Below are 18,641 nucleotides of genomic sequence, written 5' to 3'. Positions count from 1 at the left end.
AAGGAGATCATTAGGATGCTGTAAAAAGATAAGTTTTATAAACAGCACAAGGAAGAGTTGACTGAAGATGGATTTGTGCACCAGGAAGTACCAGGTGACAGCCAATTAGGTATAAAAACATTTAGTTTTTCTATTTTTCATTTGTTTCCACCGATAAAACAGACAAGGTGATTTCAAGTGTAAATGTCTTCTGCTTGTTAACAGACGCAGTGATCTGTCATGTTTTCTTCTGCCATGTCCTTGTATTCTTCTTTGCTTTTAGATTAAAGCCTATAGGAGAAGAATCATAGCTGCTTTTATAAATACATAATGCTATTTCTTTACAGGTCACCAGAGTGGTCTTACTGTGGGTGAACAATCATTTTAATGACTTTGAAGGAGATCCTGCTATGACTCGGTTTCTGGAAGAGTTTGAAAAGAACTTGGAAGATACGGTAGGAGTAAAAAAGAACAACTGTCATACCTTCTAATATTACACAGTTTCATTTTCCAGTGTTACCAGTGACTAACACATCGTAGTCTGCAAGTCTAACAGTCAATAAATGGCTTTTAACATGGACATTTTCATTTTAATTATATATTTAGGCATAAAGCCCATATAATGTAGTACATCTGGCAGTGTTTATATATGTGTTTCTGCATTACTGCAAAAGAGGACAAGGTTTATTTAGTACGATTTGGGTGCGTGGCATCAAAAGTCCCTTTTCTGGCACTTGGGGTATTTTTCACAACTGTTTTTCCATTTCTAGTAAAAGAAACATTACGTTCCATTTTGGGTCTTCTCCCTTACAGAAAATGAAAGGACATCTCAGACTGCTGAATATTGCCTGTGCTGCCAAAGCGAAATGGAGACAAATTACCCTGCAAAAACCTTCCAGAGATTCGCCGCTGTTTTTCAGCCTCCTCGGGGGCAGCGACAAGGGCTTTGGTATTTTTGTAGAGACTGTGGAGATGGGCAGTAAAGCAGCAGAAGCTGGACTTAAGCGTGGTGACCAGGTAAAAAGAATAAAGCTCAGTGAAGATACTCTGGTTCAACCAAATGTGGTCTCCTCAACAAAAAGAATATGCTTCTTACTAAAAGCGTTCTATTGCGAGTGCCGCAGTTTGGTTTCAGTTTACGTGTGTTAAATGGGTTCCTATTAAATAGTTTTCAAAATACTTAAAGTATTTAAGTGTTTCAAAAACAGAAAGGAAAAAGAAACCAAGTTGTGGTTATTGTAGGAGACTTTCTGGTTGGAGATATGGTTATGTTAAAGCCATTGGCTGGTTTTGTTGGATTCATTTCCACCTCATAAATCATCCCAGTTCACTGGGGCTGGTGGAGCAATGACAGTTCACACCAGGTGAATCACAGGATGGTTTGGGTTGGAAGGGACCTAAAAGCCACCCCAGTGCCACCCCCTGCCCTGGGCAAGGACACCTCCCACCAGCCCAGGTTGCTCCAAGCCCCCTTCAACCTGCCCTTGAACCCCTCCAGGGATGGGGCAGCCACAGCTTCTCTGGCCAACCTGGGCCAGGCTCTCACCACCCTCACACCAAACAAGTTCTTCCCCACAGCTCAGCTCCATCTCCCCTCTTTCGGGGTCAACCCCTTCCCCCTCCTCCTAGGGCTCCCCTCCCTGATCCAGAGTCCCTCCCCATCTCTCCTGGAGCCCCTTGAGGGACTGGAAAGGGCTCCAAGGTCTCCCCGGAGCCTTCTCTTCTCCAGGCTGAACCCTCCCAACTCTCCCAGCCCCCCCTCCCAGCAGAGAGGCTCCAGCCCTCCCAGCATCTTTGATGCAATCTCAGTTCTGCTGTTCATGATCCACCGTTTTTGATTTGGGTGCAGTTTCCAATTGTTACCACAGAAAATACATTTGTTTAAAGCATTTCTCAGGTGGAAACAGAGGTCCTGGCTTGTTTACTGGGTATATCCTCACTGACGTGATGAAAATAGTTACTTTACAAGGAATGTTTTCATTCTGCTAGTGCTGTAAAGACAATATAATAACTTCTGGAAAGTTCTTACTGTGCCTGTATTAGCACCTTTATATTTGTAAGTCTGCCATAAACAGTTGTTCTCCTAATAGTCCAATTTTTATTTCTTCTCAAAGATAATGGAAGTAAACGGGCAGAATTTTGAGAACATTACCTTTGCCAAAGCTCTGGAAATCCTAAGGAACAACACTCATCTCTCCATTACTGTAAAAACAAACATTTTTGGTGAGTAGACTTCATACGGTGGGGTATTTTTGTTCATGTGAAGAAAAACTCCACTCTTTTTGGCTTTAGAAGTGCAATAAGATTCCACTTTTTTTTTTCTTTCTTTTTTTTTCCCCCTGACTCACCGTGAAGAAAAACTCCACTCTTTTTGGCTTTAGAAGTGCAATAAGATTCCACTTTTTTTTTTCTTTCTTTTTTTTTCCCTCCTGACTCACTCTAGGAGTGCAAAGTTGTGCCCAAGTCCCCTCCTTGAGCCTCCGTTTGCTCTGAGAAGTTCTGGTGTGCCAGGGGGTGGCACCGAGCCAGCCCAGCCAGCTCTTTTACTCCCCGAGAAATCCTCAAATGACTGGTTAAGCAGCTTTAGTGTCCCTTCATGCTATAGGGCTGAAACACAGCCAGGGGATTGGGGCCAAAATGTTTTTTTGCCAAGAAACAGGAAAAATCCCAAACTGGGCTTTTTCTCTAAAACTTTTTATAATGGCTGCAGGAATGATAGGATAAATTGCCTTTCTATCTAAAAGTGAAAAGGGGATATAAAAAGCAGTCTGACGTATAAATGTTGGCTTTTAATTGTCAACATGAATATAAACACATAAATACCTCTTGAAAAATCTCAGTCAAACCATCTGTTCTTTTTCCATAATCCTGTTCAGGCAGCAGAATAACCCCAGCAACAGAAAGAGCCGGGCGCTGCACAAGAGAGCTCCTTCCTCTGGGGCCGGGTCTGAGACCTTCCCATGGTCTCCTTTTCTTCCTCCAGTTACCAGCCCTTGTTCACTCTTGTTTTTCTTTTAAATTATTCTTTTCTCTTTGTCACTGTGCGGGTAAAAAGTTTCAAGATCCTAGAAGTTGCTTTTTGGCATAAAAATTAAAAAAAAAAAGCATAAAGCAGCTGCAGTAACCAGTTGGTACAGACTAATGGGAAATCACATAAAATAAAGCACAACTGTAACTTTTTCTTTTGTATTATAAACGTAAGCAACATACCTTTAGGAGTGGATTCTAAGCTCTTCTCTTCCTGTTACCTGATAGAATTTCAAGGTGATGCCTCTGATGCGTTTTAATGAATTCATGTCTTGAAGCTTTTTTCAACAGTGATACTTACTACTCTGTCTTTTTAATTGGTGTTGACAAAGAGCAATTCCCATTCTTATGGGAAGGCTTGGAGCTTTAAATTTTATTGCATAATAGAAATACACAATTTGGCTGGGGCTTTCTATAAAGTCCTGGTTGCCTTGCTCGTAGGGGCAATCACAGCAATTCACTCTGTGCACTTAGCACCATGTTTTGGACAGAAAATACTGAATTTCTGACTTGAGTGATTTAAAAAGATTTTAAAAGATTTTTGAAAAAGGTAAAAAACAAAAACAAACAACTTTGTATTGATAAACAATTTGAAGAATTTGTTTTCGCCTTTAATATGTGGGAAGAAACACGAAAAACATAAACCCTGCCTTTTCCATGGAATTATATCTGGGGATGTGTCAGAATTGGACTGGCTGAGTATGATAAATGCAGTAGGAAATTTGATGCAGCTTCTGGACAGTGTTACTAAAAGAAAACAAAAGCTGTTTTGGAAAATATCCGTCTGTCCTGTAGCTATTCTTGAGAAAGCATCTGCACGCCGTTGCCTAAAAGATGCTGACAAGAAAGTCAATAAATACATAAAGCTAATTGCCATGAATGCAATTTTTCTTGATTTATCTACCCAGTAACAATATAGTGGGTCTGTTATATTTGCTGTGAGAGGTGCTGATTTCAGAAGTAGCTGGGAGAACTCTGCAGTGCAGAATGTTTGATTGTTTTCATTGAACACTTAGGACTTACTCTTTCTCCCAAAGTAATGAAAAGCACAACTTAAATGGGAAAAGACCCGCACTTTTAGAATCCAGATGAAAATGCAATGTATTGCCTGGTTTGTAACTCTTTGGTTCACTTTTTCTGCAGGGATACAGGAAGAGAAAGGTTTGAGGGGGGTGGAAAAGAATTCAGTGTGAAGTTTGAGGTGTGCAAAGGTAAATCACAATGACTAATGGGAAAAGACCCGCACTTTTAGAATCCAGGTGAAAATGCAATGTATTGCCTGGTTTGTATCTCTTTGGTTCACTTTTTCTGCAGGGATATGGGAAGAGAAAGGTTTGAGGGGGTGGAAAAGAGTTCAGTGTGAAGTTTGAAGTGTGCAAAGGTAAATCAAATTGCTGTATCTTCTCTTGCAGTGTTTAAGGAGCTGCTCTGCAGGATAGGGCAAGAGAAGAACGGAATTCCGCATATCCCAAAAATTGCGGAAAAGAAAAACAACCGTTATTCCATCCCAGATATGCCTGGAGATGTGGAACAGATGTTTCCCCGAGAAAAGGGCAACAAGAAAATGAAAGCAAACACTGTATCTGGTGGGAGAAACAGGATCAGGAAAATCTTAGACAAGACCCGATTCAGCATCTTGCCTCCAAAACTGTTCAGGTTTGTCCGACTTTTGTGGTCAAACAGTAATTGCTCCATATTAAATCGTTATGTTTTATTTTCATGTTATCTTCAATCATGTTGCTTATGGTTTAAAAAAAAAACTGCAACAAATCTGACCCTTAAATGCAGAACAAGAACCAAAATCTCTTTTCTCTCCCAGTGAGTGCTTTCAAATCTGCTTTTTCTCCATCCTTGTGTTGAAAGCCGCTCTACAACATGTGATTAAACCACCCGAGTGCCATTTTTCTCAGTTTTGTTGATCCTGAGGTGAATATTAAGGAGTTTAATGTGTGTAATTGACCCGAGTGTGTTTTGCAGTGACGGGAGCGTGAGCCAGTCGCAGGACGACAGCATCGTGGGGACACGGCAGTGCCGGCACAGCCTGGCCATCATGCCCATCCCAGGGACACTCTCCTCCAGCAGCCCCGACCTGCTCCAGCCCACAACAAGCATCCTGGATTTCTCTAATCCTTCAGGTAAAACAGGGGCATTTGCTTGATTTACGAGATGATCACAAGGCAGCTGGTTCGGGGGGAAAATGACATCTTTTACCAGCATCAAACGTGTCGAGGGCAGTTACCGATTTATCTTGTGGCCCCAACAGGTCCAAACTGGAGATGGCCTGAAAATCCAAACTGCCTGAATCTCTCTTGCTCTTTTGTAATGTGAAACTTACCTTTTTTACAAAGATCTGCGTTTTTCCACTTCTGAGTGTATGTGATTTACTGGAGTTTACCGGAGCTCTGGTGGAAGCAGGTTGTTCTTGGCTGCACGTTTCTCTTCCCGATACCAGTTCTCTTGGTGATTTCATTTGTCTGTCCACCCTCTTTGAATTTACATTTCAAGCAGAAAAGCTTAGGACTGCCACAGTACCAACACAGTGATATTCAAGTTTTACAAAAATTAAGTGTATTCAACTGTATGTCTGAAAAAAATGAGAAATGCTTTGAGATGTGTAGCCTACGCTTGCTTTGCTGTTCCTGTAGGAATAGGAGTGGCTGCAGGAGGTATTTATTGTTATCTGCAGCTGCCTGTAAACATGGCAAGTCAGAATCATGTCTCCCTATTTCAAGTGTAAGTTCTGTGCATAATTATACGTTCTGGGAAGTGCCTTCTAGCTATGACTTATGTTTGAATAAACTTGCAGATTTCCCCTTTAAAAGGGATGTACAGAGATAGAACCGATCAAATGCACAAGCATCCATAGCAAATAAGTTCCCTTTTTGCTGCAAATCCAGGTTTGTGCTGCCTGTGTGAGAACTACACACGTGTTCTCTAAGAATCTTCATTTAATATTACACAAGTTGCTGCTTGATATGAACTGTGGATAACTAGTCCTTCTTACCTTTAAGTTTACCGTAACAAATACGCTGTCACTTTTGAATGGCAGAGAAAAGCAAAATATTTCTGACAGTGTACTGTGTGCTCGTGTTAAGTTTTGTAAACATCTTGATTTGGTGTTGACGCAGTTTTTCTCTTTTTTTTTTTTTTTTCCTGCCGGCAGCTGTTGGGTTTTACTGTAAGTATCCAGACGTAGAGCATCCTAAAAACCTTAATATTGCATGGCTTTGCCTGTTGAACTTACCACTGCCAGACCTCGTGCTGTCGTCGTGCGTAGTGTTAGGGCTGGGGGACCTTCCCTTTCATAATCCCAGCCCAGAGGGTCCCTTACAGGCTGAGCACCACGGGGACTTGCAGTTCTGCCACTGAGTGACTTTGGCAGGTCCCTTCCCTCCTCTGTGACCTTGCTTTAAAGGAATGAGGTTGCTTGACATCCCTTTTGTAGAAGTTTCAGATGATAACGTAGTTGAATACTTAGTTTTTTCTTCTATTGGACACTATAACTAAAACTTTGTGCATGCAAAATCGTTGTGTTGTAGCCACAAGCTGCATCATGCATAGGAAAAGAATTTTTATTAATGTTTACCTGCTTAAAAGCAAAGCCCATGAAGATAGACACGTGCTTGTCATAGAAGTTTCCATCACCCATCACTTACAGGTTCCACTGTTTGGGTTGCATGGTGATTTTTATTTTTTTTTTCCCAAATTACATTTCAGTTTCAATTTTATACCTTGAGTATATTCTGATTTTTAGTGAAGTTAGTACCAAGATGTGGATCTTTGACTCTTCTGTTGATTTGTTATGTTTTTTATGAGTGCAGCCATTTCCCAAATAATTCAGCATGGCGTTCTCACTACCTTCTCTCTGAAATGAGTACATAATATTTATTGTTCCCTTTTATTGCCCCCATTCATGTATGCAGAGAGCTTTTCAAATTCAACTACTCCCCAGCTATTGACGTGACTATTCTGGGAATGTGATAAGTCATAATAAAGAAACTGTTGGTAGGGTTTGTTTTCAGTCAGAATTTTTTCTGATGCCATCCTTCCCCTCATTTTCCAATTTATTAAAGCTGCTGTTGAGGTTGGTTTTTTTCCCCCCTCACAATGGGGGTAAAATTTTGGTGCAGAATCATAAATTACCTGCTTACTTTTTGTGCTGAATTTCCTCCTCCTTGCCCCCAGAACACCAGTAAGTCCTGATGCAGGTAAAGAGTAACCCCAAGGTCACCTCCTTTAAAAGAGATCTTCATTTCTTCCTTGGGCAGTGGATTTTGATGGAGAAAAATCAATGTCTAGGCGATGGGGTGAGCAGCACGTAAAAGTGGGTGCTCGGAGGAAGGAAGCTGGAAGGACTGGGATGTGCAGCCTGGCAGGACCAGTCTCCTGGGAGAAGTGTCAGATCCCCCGGGCAGGGGGACACCCTGTCACTTCCCTGTCCCCAGGCATCCCTCGGGTGGCAGCTCACACACCAATCCACAGACTGGGGCATTTACTGCTGGGGGTACTAAAGGCTGGTGAGGGAAGCCAAGGGCTGTTTCGGAGGCTTTTGGGGAAGGATCATCCCCTTCACCCTCCTGGGAATCTCTGCTGTGGGAGTTACTGGGTTTGGAATAGCCCCAGACTGGGGGGGCTCCCGAGAGCCTCCCACCTTCTCAGGTCTGCTGAAAACTTGGGAAGTTTTAGTCTTCAGAGCTTTGGGATAGGGGAAAACAGAAAACTCTGCTTCCCTGAGTTTTCAATTAGTGTGCGCTCTGACTCTTAGTGTTTGTTTCTTTTATTTATTTTTTTTCCCCAATCAGTTTTATTTTAAAAAAATCGAGCCTTCTGTAATAGCCGATGGAGTGAATTATTTCCCATCATCAAGCTGTAGATTAAATGTGTGTTTCTTCAGATACTTATTTCCTGCTGCGGGCTGCCTCACAGTAAAGCTGAGTTCTCTAATGCACTTATAATACATAAAACGTGCTATAAATGAGTACAGCAGCCAAAGAATTAACTGCTGGCAGCAGCTTATCTCCTTCAGGGTGAGAGAGGGAGTGTAAAAGTTTGCAGCTAGTTATGGGAGCAACCAAATCTCCTTTCCTCTTCCAGTCCTCCCGCCCTCCACGCGTGCTCGGCGGTGGCTTCCCCTCCCTGGGAAGAGGGACCTGGCCCTCGTGTTGCTTCTGGCTCTGGCAAAGACACAAGAGCCAAAGAAGGAACGATGCTGCCAAAGTTTTTGAGATGCTGAGAAGGACAATCTCCAGCTCAGTCGTAGATCTAGATGTAAAGTGGCTGGAAAACAAATCGTATGAGGAGCGGCTGAGGGAGTTGGGACTGTTGAGTTTGAGGAAGAGGAGGCTGAGGGGAGACCTCATCACTCTCTACAACTACGTGAAAGGACACTGTAGAGAGGTTGGTGCTGGTCTCTTCTCACAGGTAATTAGTGACAGAATGAGAGGGAACGGCTTCAAGCTCCAACAGGGGAGGTTTAGACTGAACATTAGGAAGGAATTTTTCACCGAAAGAGTGGTCGGGCATTGGAACAGGCTGCCCAGGGAGGGGGGGGAGTCCCCATCCCTGGCTGTGTTTAAGGGCTGTTTAGATGCAGTGCTGGCGGACATGGTGTAGGGGAGGCCTTTGTAGAGTAGGGGAGATGGTTGGACTCGATGATCCCAAGGGTCTCTTCCAACCTAGACGATTCTATGATTCTGTGATTCTGTCTTGTGCTTTGATTGTGGCCATAAGTAAATTAATTCAGTTGTGGAGGAGAGGAGAGAAGACTTGCCTTTTTTTTTTTTTTCCCCCCTCTCAAAGTTGGGGAAAAGGACTGAATATTTTAAGGAATAATTACCAAGTCCAGCATGGCTTTTTTTCGCGCTAGCTGTTTGTTTGTTTTCTGGCTATCAAACAATACAGTAAATGACCGGGTGTCTTTTTGAGGGAAAACCAGCTTTGTGCCTTACGGGTGCTGTTCTGTTATTTCAGATATCCCGGATCAAGTAATCCGAGTTTTCAAAGCGGATCAGCAGAGTTGCTACATCATCATCAGCAAAGACACTACAGCCAAAGAGGTGGTGAGTCACGCCGTCCACGAGTTCAACCTGACGGGAGCCCCCGAGACCTACTCCCTCTGCGAGGTCTCCGTCAGCCCCGAGGGGGTCATCAAGCAGCGGAGGCTCCCGGATCAGTTCTCCAAGTTGGCCGACAGGATTCAGCTCAACGGACGGTAAACGGGCCCTCTTTGGGGTTTTGGTTTGGATTTATTTGGTTTCTAGGATTTGTACATCGGGGAGGGACATTTTAATTCAAATAGACAGGTATCTCTTAGAAGAACGAGCAAGTGAATGGCAGGAACGTACATTTCCCTCTTTTCTTCCTTGTTTCACCTTCCTTTTCCGCACCCAAAAAGCCCTTCCCCAAATCTCCAGCCAGATTGCCTGATGACAACTAAATTGAGCAGATCAGGATAACTTATATAGTGGCTTACACTTAAAAAAACCCTATATATTTATTCTGACACTTTCCACATGTGCTCCAGGATTAAAGCATACAATTAATTTCTTTCTCGGTGATGTCCCCTTGCAATGAACTGATACTAACCTGAGAGAAATTCTTCCATTCTCATGTAAACTGTGACTAATGTTTCTGAAACGTTAAGTGCTTCATTTGTATCTGATCCGCACCAGAAGAAAGTTTATTAAGTAAAAAGTTCTTTAGTCTTCTTTGCTAGGCAACAGAGGGAATTTATGAGGAATAAACTTTTGTATATCTGAAAGGGATCTGCTTGGGACCGTGGAAATGAATTTTCCAGATACATTTTCATTTCCTGAGTACTATGTGCTTCATGTAAATATTAATACGCCGCACTAAATTTATATAAGAAACCACACTAGATTTGCGTAAGAAATGGAGAAGTACATCAGCAAGGGATTTCTCAGGACTAATGTATATTTAAAATGTTACTTCACTGTTGAATTTACAAATGGAAAAGTAACGGACCCTTTTCTGAAGGTGAAAGCTACGGCGTGTTACGGTGTAGAGTGCAGAGAATATTAACAAAGAGGTAGATTAAAACAGCTTTTGAGGGTTTTTTTTTAGATTTTTTTATTTATTTCAGTGTAATGATGGTATTTTATAGTAGCTGAAGTGCAAGGTTGTGCTGTCCCTTCTTGCCCCTTCCTTGGTGTTGCCAACAGTAACACGGGAGGACCCTCACGTCGACGCCCCGCGGTGTCAGTAGAGTCCACGTTGAGCAGAGTAGTTCAATGTCTTTGTGTCCACAGACTCTCTGAAGAGCATCTCTAACATTTTACTGCAACTCCGTTATCCTCTAGGTATTATCTGAAAAACAATATGGAGACAGAGACCTTATGTTCAGACGAGGACGCTCAAGAGCTGCTGAGGGAAAGCCAGATTTCCCTCCTACAGCTGAGCACCATCGAGGTGGCCACTCAGCTTTCCATGAGGGACTTTGAATTATTCCGCAACATCGAGCCCACGGAATACATCGATGACCTTTATAAGCTGGACTCCAAAACAGGCAATGCTCACCTGAAACAGTTTGAGGATGTCATCAACCAGGAGACATTCTGGGTTGCCATGGAAATTTTAGCCGAGCCCAACCAACTCAAAAGAATGAAGATCATTAAGCATTTCATTAAAATCGCCCTCCACTGTCGAGAATGCAAGAACTTCAATTCCATGTTTGCAGTTATAAGGTAAAATACTTCCCATTTGTCCCATCTGAGTTGTGCTGGCAAAGGCAATTCTGTTCATCCCAGTGGAATGAAAAGCAGTAGGTGTCTCCTGGGCAGATCACTGCTGGGGCCGCTGGTTTTAAGGGAATTACCAGGCTTTTCAGGAGCCAGACGGTACAAAGAGGTGTTTTGTCGCCGCCGTCTTTGCCTTCCTCAGCCTCAGAAGTTCAGTCTTATTGCAGTGGGTGATGTGACCATCTCTTCTCTGACTGTTCCCTGGTGGGAAAGAGGAGATTTGGACAAAAGCCCAGTTTGATTAATGAACTTCAGAAACCTGCCTGAACGTTGCTGTCATTTGCCGTGAGTCTGGCACCCAATTTATTTTCTTTTTTTTTCAGTCATTGTTGCTTTTTCAGTGTGCACTGAGTCAGATCTGCGACAATGAGATTACTTTATTTCTTCCTTTCATTGTGAGGACTTCCTCAAATCAGTCTTGTTTTAGTTTAATTTTCCTTTTCTTTTTTTTTAGATTTTTTTATTTATTTCAGTGTAATGATGGTATTTTATAGTAGCTGAAGTGCAAGGTTGTGCTGTCCCTTCTTGCCCCTTCCTTGGTGTTGCCAACAGTAACACGGGAGGACCCTCACGTCGACGCCCCGCGGTGTCAGTAGAGTCCACGTTGAGCAGAGTAGTTCAATGTCTTTGTGTCCACAGACTCTCTGAAGAGCATCTCTAACATTTTACTGCAACTCCGTTATCCTCTAGGTATTATCTGAAAAACAATATGGAGACAGAGACCTTATGTTCAGACGAGGACGCTCAAGAGCTGCTGAGGGAAAGCCAGATTTCCCTCCTACAGCTGAGCACCATCGAGGTGGCCACTCAGCTTTCCATGAGGGACTTTGAATTATTCCGCAACATCGAGCCCACGGAATACATCGATGACCTTTATAAGCTGGACTCCAAAACAGGCAATGCTCACCTGAAACAGTTTGAGGATGTCATCAACCAGGAGACATTCTGGGTTGCCATGGAAATTTTAGCCGAGCCCAACCAACTCAAAAGAATGAAGATCATTAAGCATTTCATTAAAATCGCCCTCCACTGTCGAGAATGCAAGAACTTCAATTCCATGTTTGCAGTTATAAGGTAAAATACTTCCCATTTGTCCCATCTGAGTTGTGCTGGCAAAGGCAATTCTGTTCATCCCAGTGGAATGAAAAGCAGTAGGTGTCTCCTGGGCAGATCACTGCTGGGGCCGCTGGTTTTAAGGGAATTACCAGGCTTTTCAGGAGCCAGACGGTACAAAGAGGTGTTTTGTCGCCGCCGTCTTTGCCTTCCTCAGCCTCAGAAGTTCAGTCTTGTTGCAGTGGGTGATGTGACCATCTCTTCTCTGACTGTTCCCTGGTGGGAAAGAGGAGATTTGGACAAAAGCCCAGTTTGATTAATGAACTTCAGAAACCTGCCTGAACGTTGCTGTCATTTGCCGTGAGTCTGGCACCCAATTTATTTTCTTTTTTTTTCAGAAACCTGCCTGAACGTTGCTGTCATTTGCCATGATTCTGGCACCTAATTTCTTTTCTTTTTTTTCGGTCATTGTTGCTTTTTCAGTGTGCACTGAGTCAGATCTGCGACGATGAGATTACTTTATTTCTTCCTTTCATTGTGAGGACTTCCTCAAATCAGTCTTGTTTTAGTTTAATTTTCCTTTTCATTCTTTCCTGTCATCTACTTGCTTCTCTATTTTTTTTCCTCTCTTCATTTGCACATTTAGACTTTCTCTACCGATTTATACTAGATGCTACTACTTTAACAGTGTGAGTTCAGCATTTCCTTTACTTGCATTTATGTTATACCCTGGTTTTACTTTTTTTTAGAAAAAAAAAAAGCACTGTGTTTCATCAGACAAAGGTCTGGATTCATGCTGTATCATTTCCTTTACTTGCATTTATGTTATACCCAGGTTTTACTTTTTTTTAGAAAAAATAAAGCACTGTGATTCATCAGACAAAGATTTGGATTCATGCTGTAGCCCAGCATCAGCACTATCTATGAAAATGCCATTTTTGAATAGCTTTTTCCACATCTAGCCAGTTTATCAAATGTTATTGGCTTCTGTTTAGTCGCACATTAAAGAATTCATGAATTTCCTTATAGGATACTTGGGGCTGTGGCTGCTCATCACGTGGTGATACACGTGGCTACTGAATCTCATTTCTATATTCTCCTCCGTGATTTCTCATGGTTTATTGTGGGTGGAGAAATGATTCTTCCTACTTCTCAGTTGAGTCTAATCGGGCCATGACTGAAGTGGTCTTTGGTCCAAAAAATAAAAAAGCAGCAAATAAATTGGCTTTTGTTTCACTCTTAGTTCCAGAGGGATGTGTTTCTGTTAGTGTATGCCACGGGGGTTCTCTTTTGCTGCGTATCAATATGATGCCTTATGTTCCCTGAAATGGGAAGATCATCCTCCTCAAATGCCTGGTGGCATTTGTTTGATTTTTCACCTGAAAGAAGACTTTATTTGTTATGATGCCTTATGTTCCCTGAAATGGGAAGAGCATCATCCTCATGGAGCACAGGAAAGAGGAGCTGCCTGGTGGCATTTGTTTGATTTTTCAACTGAAAGAAGACTTTCTTTGTGATTTGACAATAGCATGGAGAGAAATCTGTAATAAAAAAATGAAACAAAGGGAAAATAAGCTTTTCAAGCTTTGAAAATGACAAAAAAATATCTTCTTACAGTGGCAAATTGGGTAATATTTTGGATTTATTAGTGAAGAACAGCACTTTCCAGTTCTGCAGCTACTTTACAATCATTACAAAATTTCTTGAGCAAAATTGGTGACAAATTACGATCGGGAGGGTGTACTTCATTTTTAATTTTTTTTTTAATTGCAGCCAACTAATTCTGGATATAGTTTTACTTACTGAGAACGAGAGCACAATAACAAGCTGTAGCATATTTCTGCTTCTAAAATCTTCTTACAGTGGCAAATTGGGTAATTTTTTGGATTTATTAGTGAAGAACAGCACTTTCCAGTTCTGCAGCTACAGGGACTTTACAATCATTGCAAAATTTCTTGAGCAAAATTGGTGACAAATTACGATCAGGAGGGTGGTTATATTTAATTTTTAAATTTTTTTTGTCTTGAGCAAAATTGGTGACAAATTACGATCGGGAGGGTGTACTTCATTTTTAATTTTTTTTTTAATTGCAGCCAACTAATTCTGGATATAGTTTTACTTACTGAGAACGAGAGCACAATAACAAGCTGTAGCATATTTCTGCTTCTAATTCCTCAGGCTGTTGGTGCTCGTTTACAAATGCTCCAAACATATTCCTCTTAAATCTTGTGCTTTCCCTCGGGACCCTCCCTGCGCTCTTCCCGCTGCTGTAGCCGGGTATTCACCTCGTGCATCCCTCACTCTTTTTGGTCCTAATTGTGGTTTTTACAGGAGAAGCGGCGATTCTTAAATTCCCTGGCCATCAGGGCTGTGTTAGAGAGAGGTTTTTTTGGCAGGCTGGCGGGGAATTGGTACCTTGTGGATAGGGAGCAGTCGTGCTTTTTACAGTTCTCTTTTCCACATGTTGAGAGGAGTGAAGAGCAGAGATTTCTGGTGATGAGCTTGCAGCTTTCCTGTTCACCTTGTGAAAGCTATTTTTAATCCTTAAAACAAAACCCCAACCCTTTACTTTGTTATGAAAGGGGACGATTCTGCTAACAGCTAATAATGAATTGTGTCTCCCTTGCAGCGGGTTAAATCTGGCGCCGGTAGCACGGCTCAGAGGCACCTGGGAAAAGTTACCAAGCAAGTATGAAAAGCACCTCCGAGACCTTCAGGATCTCTTTGATCCATCTCGAAACATGGCAAAATACCGCAACATCCTCAGCAGCCAGAGCATGCAGCCTCCCATTATTCCGCTTTTTCCCGTTGTCAAGAAGGATATCACCTTTCTGCACGAAGGTAACGTCAAACAGAGAGAAATAATAAACTAAGAATTGAATATATTTTAGCCCTTTCCTCAGTGCTCCGTGATTCAACAAACGTCTAAAAGAAGCTGCCACCAGTGGGATGCATTTGAGGCATCCTTTGTAGGAGGAAAATAAAACCGTCTAAAAGAAGCTGCCACCAGTGGGATGCTGCCACCAGTGGGATGCATTTGATGCATCCTTTGTAGGAGGAAAATAGAACTCTGAATGCATGATCTGAGACGAAAGTTAAGAATTAAATGCATATTTTTTAATGCTTTAAAAGCACTGCTTAATCTTTGTCAGCCGTCCTAAGGCTTAGGAGGGAGGAGTAGGTGAGTGTGTGAACTGGTGGTTACACTGCTTCAGATCTATTTCTCTTACAACAATTTGTTGCTGCGATGTTTCTAGGTTTTCGTTCCGTGTTGTGGCTTTCAGACAGCTTCGATGATCCAACACCTCCTACTCCTGCTTTCAGCGTTTTCAAGGGGTTTTGTTTAAACATTTCAATTTTTTTTTTTTTTTCCTTTTACACAACGTTCTGTTCAGGCCTTAAGCATTTCCAAAATATGCCCAATTCTTGGTTGTGGTGTTTCAGAGCTATTTATAGAACTCTGAATGCATGATCTGAGACGAAACTTAAGAATTAAATGCATATTTTTTAACGCTTTAAAAGCACTGCTTAATCTTTGTCAGCCGTCCTAAGGCTTAGGAGGGAGGAGTAGGTGAGTGTGTGAACTGGTGGTTACACTGCTTCAGATCTATTTCTCTTACAACAATTTGTTGCTGCGATGTTTCTAGGTTTTCGTTCCGTGTTGTGGCTTTCAGACAGCTTCGATGATCCAACACCTCCTACTCCTGCTTTCAGCGTTTTCAAGGGGTTTTGTTTAAACATTTCAATTTTTTTTTTTTTTTCCTTTTACACAACGTTCTGTTCAGGCCTTAAGCATTTCCAAAATATGCCCAATTCTTGGTTGTGGTGTTTCAGAGCTATTTGAACTACTTTCAGAATGTGAGCGCTGTCGATGTCAGTTTTGTATTTGTATTATTTTAACATCTATGCCAATGAATTTGGAGATAGTTCACTTTCCTCCTACTAAGTCCTGTTACTCTAGAAATAGATGAACAGGAGCAATGCTGGGTAGTCTGGGCCTGATTGTCATTTGTGTTTTGCCAGAGTTTCCTATTTTCTTCCTAGTTTGATTTAAGTTTTGTTGATGGAGAGGCAGGAGGGAGGAAGGGTGATGTGAGGGACTTAGAAAGACATTGCTCATTAAAAAAAGTATTTCTTATTTTTTCTTTCTATATGTGTGTGTGTTTGGATTATGCAGGAAATGACTCCAAAGTGGATGGCCTGGTAAATTTTGAGAAGCTTCGAATGATTGCCAAAGAAATTCGCCAAGTTGTCCGAATGACCTCAGCAAACATGGACCCGGCCGTGATGTTCAGACAAAGGTGTGCAATTTAGAAAGGCAGTAGGACCGAGGGTGTCTCGAGGGTTGGGATGGGGCTGTGTGTGCATCACTACCTTAATACCTCATCGTGTGACTCTACCGTTGACATCTGTCATCAGAATCACAATCTTGATCAAATTATGGCAGTGCAGGAGGTGCTTCCAAGACCTGCTTTTAATGACTACTAAACCAGCTTGTTCTCTTTAAAAAAGCAAAGAAGCGTAGGCTCTAATTTTAATGATTCTGATTTAAGCTAAATGAAATGTTAGTAGACTTCTAGGAGAGGTATAATGTTAGAGAGGAAATCGTACATATATAAAAAAGTACCTAAATCACCCATCTATAAACCTGAAATGTTGCTTCTACACAAAACTCCACTGATAATATATTAAAACCAAACAAAATATTTTTTTTATTTGTTCTAAGCACACTTGCTCCACTGATGTAATTCAATGATCTTTAAGGTCCCTTGCAACTCCAAGCATTCTATGATCCTATGATTTGATATGTTCAGGCTCTGAGCAGGTGGAGGGTGTTTTCTTCTTTTATTTTTTTCTTTATTGTTTTTCCTTTCTGATGCAGAATATCATCAGGCTCTGTGTTAGCAAACTGCAGAGTAAAAGCACTACACCTTCTAATCTGGTGCTCTTTAACTCCAGATTCTATTTAGTGGAACTAAATAATTTCCTGCATCTGTTTGCTTCCCACTGACTAAAAGCCTCAACGACTCCATCGTGTCCTCTCAGGGGCCAGAAAACAACCACTGAGGATACTGTTTGGGGGGAAATTGGTGACAAGATTTAGTTATACCTGTGCAGTGTAAGGAAGTAGTGTATGGCAGGACACGGGGTGTATAGCTTTATAGATATATTTAAGTGTAAAAGAGCATAGAGATTTGGTTCCCTGTGGCCATCTGACAGTCAGGAAGTTGGTCCAGTTGAGTTTTGAGACAAAAATATCAGATCCCTTGTTAACGTTTTAAGATGGATTCTTTTCAAAGTGGACATTCACCTTCATACTACCGGAATTAGCAAAATTTCCTTTTTACCATGAAGTTATAAATCTACTTATTGATAACTTACAGCTGTTTTTCAGAAACTTTTAAATCAGTTTATACACAAATTTCTCTGATGCCCCATGCATTTTCTAGAACCTAAAGAAGTCTAATCATTAAATAAATTTAATAGTAATTACTTACCTTCAGTAGTTTGTCAGAATTACAGAACATATTTTAATGACTGTAGTTTAAAATATACCCACTGACGTAAAATGCTCAGGCATCTAATATTAGAGATAGTGCCAAAGATTAAAAGAAAATAATTCTGTGTTTTCACATCATTTCTATTCATTTTCATTGCCTCTGGTGTTTGATCTATCAGTTTTTGTGTTGAAGCACCAATAAATGCTTTTGAAGAAGATTAAAAATGAGCAAGAGAAGATGTTTGTTGGTGGTTACATGAGGCTCGCCGGCAAGTTCATTACTGATTAATAGAGAGTATCTAATTTTAAAGCCTGTATTTGGGAACTGGCTTGTTTTCCAGCGAGCAATCAAGAGAGAACAACATCAGAAACGTGAATACTGATGATGATTTCTCACACGCTTAGTGCAGTCCTACTGCAAAGAATAAATGAATTTAATCACACTTGGTGCGATATGAATAAGTTAAAACAGTTTTCGCTCCCTCTGTCAAAATTGGTTTAACTTATGGGAAACTATTAAGAGGACAAGTTAATGTGAGTCTGCTGTTTAAATACATAGGTTTAAACTTAAAAACTGATAGATGTTCTTCCATGTTAAAAGTGTTTGAGCAAGTCCTGCCCTTGCATTCCATTAAAACATTGTGTTATTGTTTGAGAAGAATTTTGCTGTATAGAAATTTTTTCTTTTCTGTTCTTTCCTGTCTACATCTTTCTTCCTGACTCTCAACTGTTTTATTTTTTTCCTGTGCTTTTCTGTTCAAATACATGCTTCAATGTATATGGCTCTTGCTTACAGGAAGAAGAGGTGGAGAAGTTTGGGGTAAGTGTAGAGATGAATGCAACTAAGATTAAATAAAGATTATGCAACTCTTAACATCCTGCATCCTCCTCGTTAGTGCATGCATCTGAAATACAGCATGCATTTTTATTAACCCTGCAATACGTATTTTTTGGAAAACAGGAATAAGGGGTTACAGCCAACGTTGTGCTGCAGCTGTAAGAGTTCTGAGTTGCTTTTCTGTACCGGATAAATTGTTTGAGTTCTAGCTTTATGCATAAAAAAACCAACCCTGCTGTGCAGTTATATTGGAAGGCAAACTGTTTTGGGAAACAAATAACTTATTTTTTAACATGTGAGCAAAAAGTTTAAGCTGTGGTGCATTTTAAACCATAAGGATGCATTGAATTGTGATAATGGTACAGTCATTTTCCCTCTGAGGTTCAAGTTCAAGCTTCGATGTATTTATTTTTAGTGTATTTTTAAAATGTATGTCACACTTCATACACCAGAACCCTCATTGATTTCATGGGAAGCCTCATGCAAG

General features: G+C 41.1%; 1 protein-coding gene across 2 annotated transcripts in view; it reads left to right on the top strand.

Moving 5' to 3' along the window:
- Positions 1-18,641, top strand: part of RAPGEF6 (Rap guanine nucleotide exchange factor 6) — a 130,851-nt gene that overhangs the window by 90,386 nt on the left and 21,824 nt on the right. The window contains exons 13-23 of one of the 2 annotated variants that reach the window (XM_014948103.1): positions 327-434; positions 793-996; positions 2,094-2,202; positions 4,419-4,662; positions 4,984-5,141; positions 6,170-6,184; positions 8,977-9,217; positions 10,326-10,709; positions 14,446-14,657; positions 15,994-16,117; positions 18,113-18,136. In XM_014948103.1, coding sequence (XP_014803589.1) covers positions 327-434; positions 793-996; positions 2,094-2,202; positions 4,419-4,662; positions 4,984-5,141; positions 6,170-6,184; positions 8,977-9,217; positions 10,326-10,709; positions 14,446-14,657; positions 15,994-16,117; positions 18,113-18,136 — 1,823 coding nt within the window. Of the gene's footprint in view, positions 1-326; positions 435-792; positions 997-2,093; positions 2,203-4,418; positions 4,663-4,983; positions 5,142-6,169; positions 6,185-8,976; positions 9,222-10,325; positions 10,710-14,445; positions 14,658-15,993; positions 16,118-18,112; positions 18,137-18,641 lie in introns of those variants that run through there. The other variant, XM_014948102.1, reaches the window with a different exon arrangement.

This window comes from Calidris pugnax, unplaced genomic scaffold, assembly GCF_001431845.1.
Source record: "Calidris pugnax isolate Ruff unplaced genomic scaffold, ASM143184v1 scaffold27, whole genome shotgun sequence".
NCBI lineage: Eukaryota > Metazoa > Chordata > Aves > Charadriiformes > Scolopacidae > Calidris > Calidris pugnax.
This window is presented reverse-complemented; position numbering and strand designations above follow the sequence as displayed.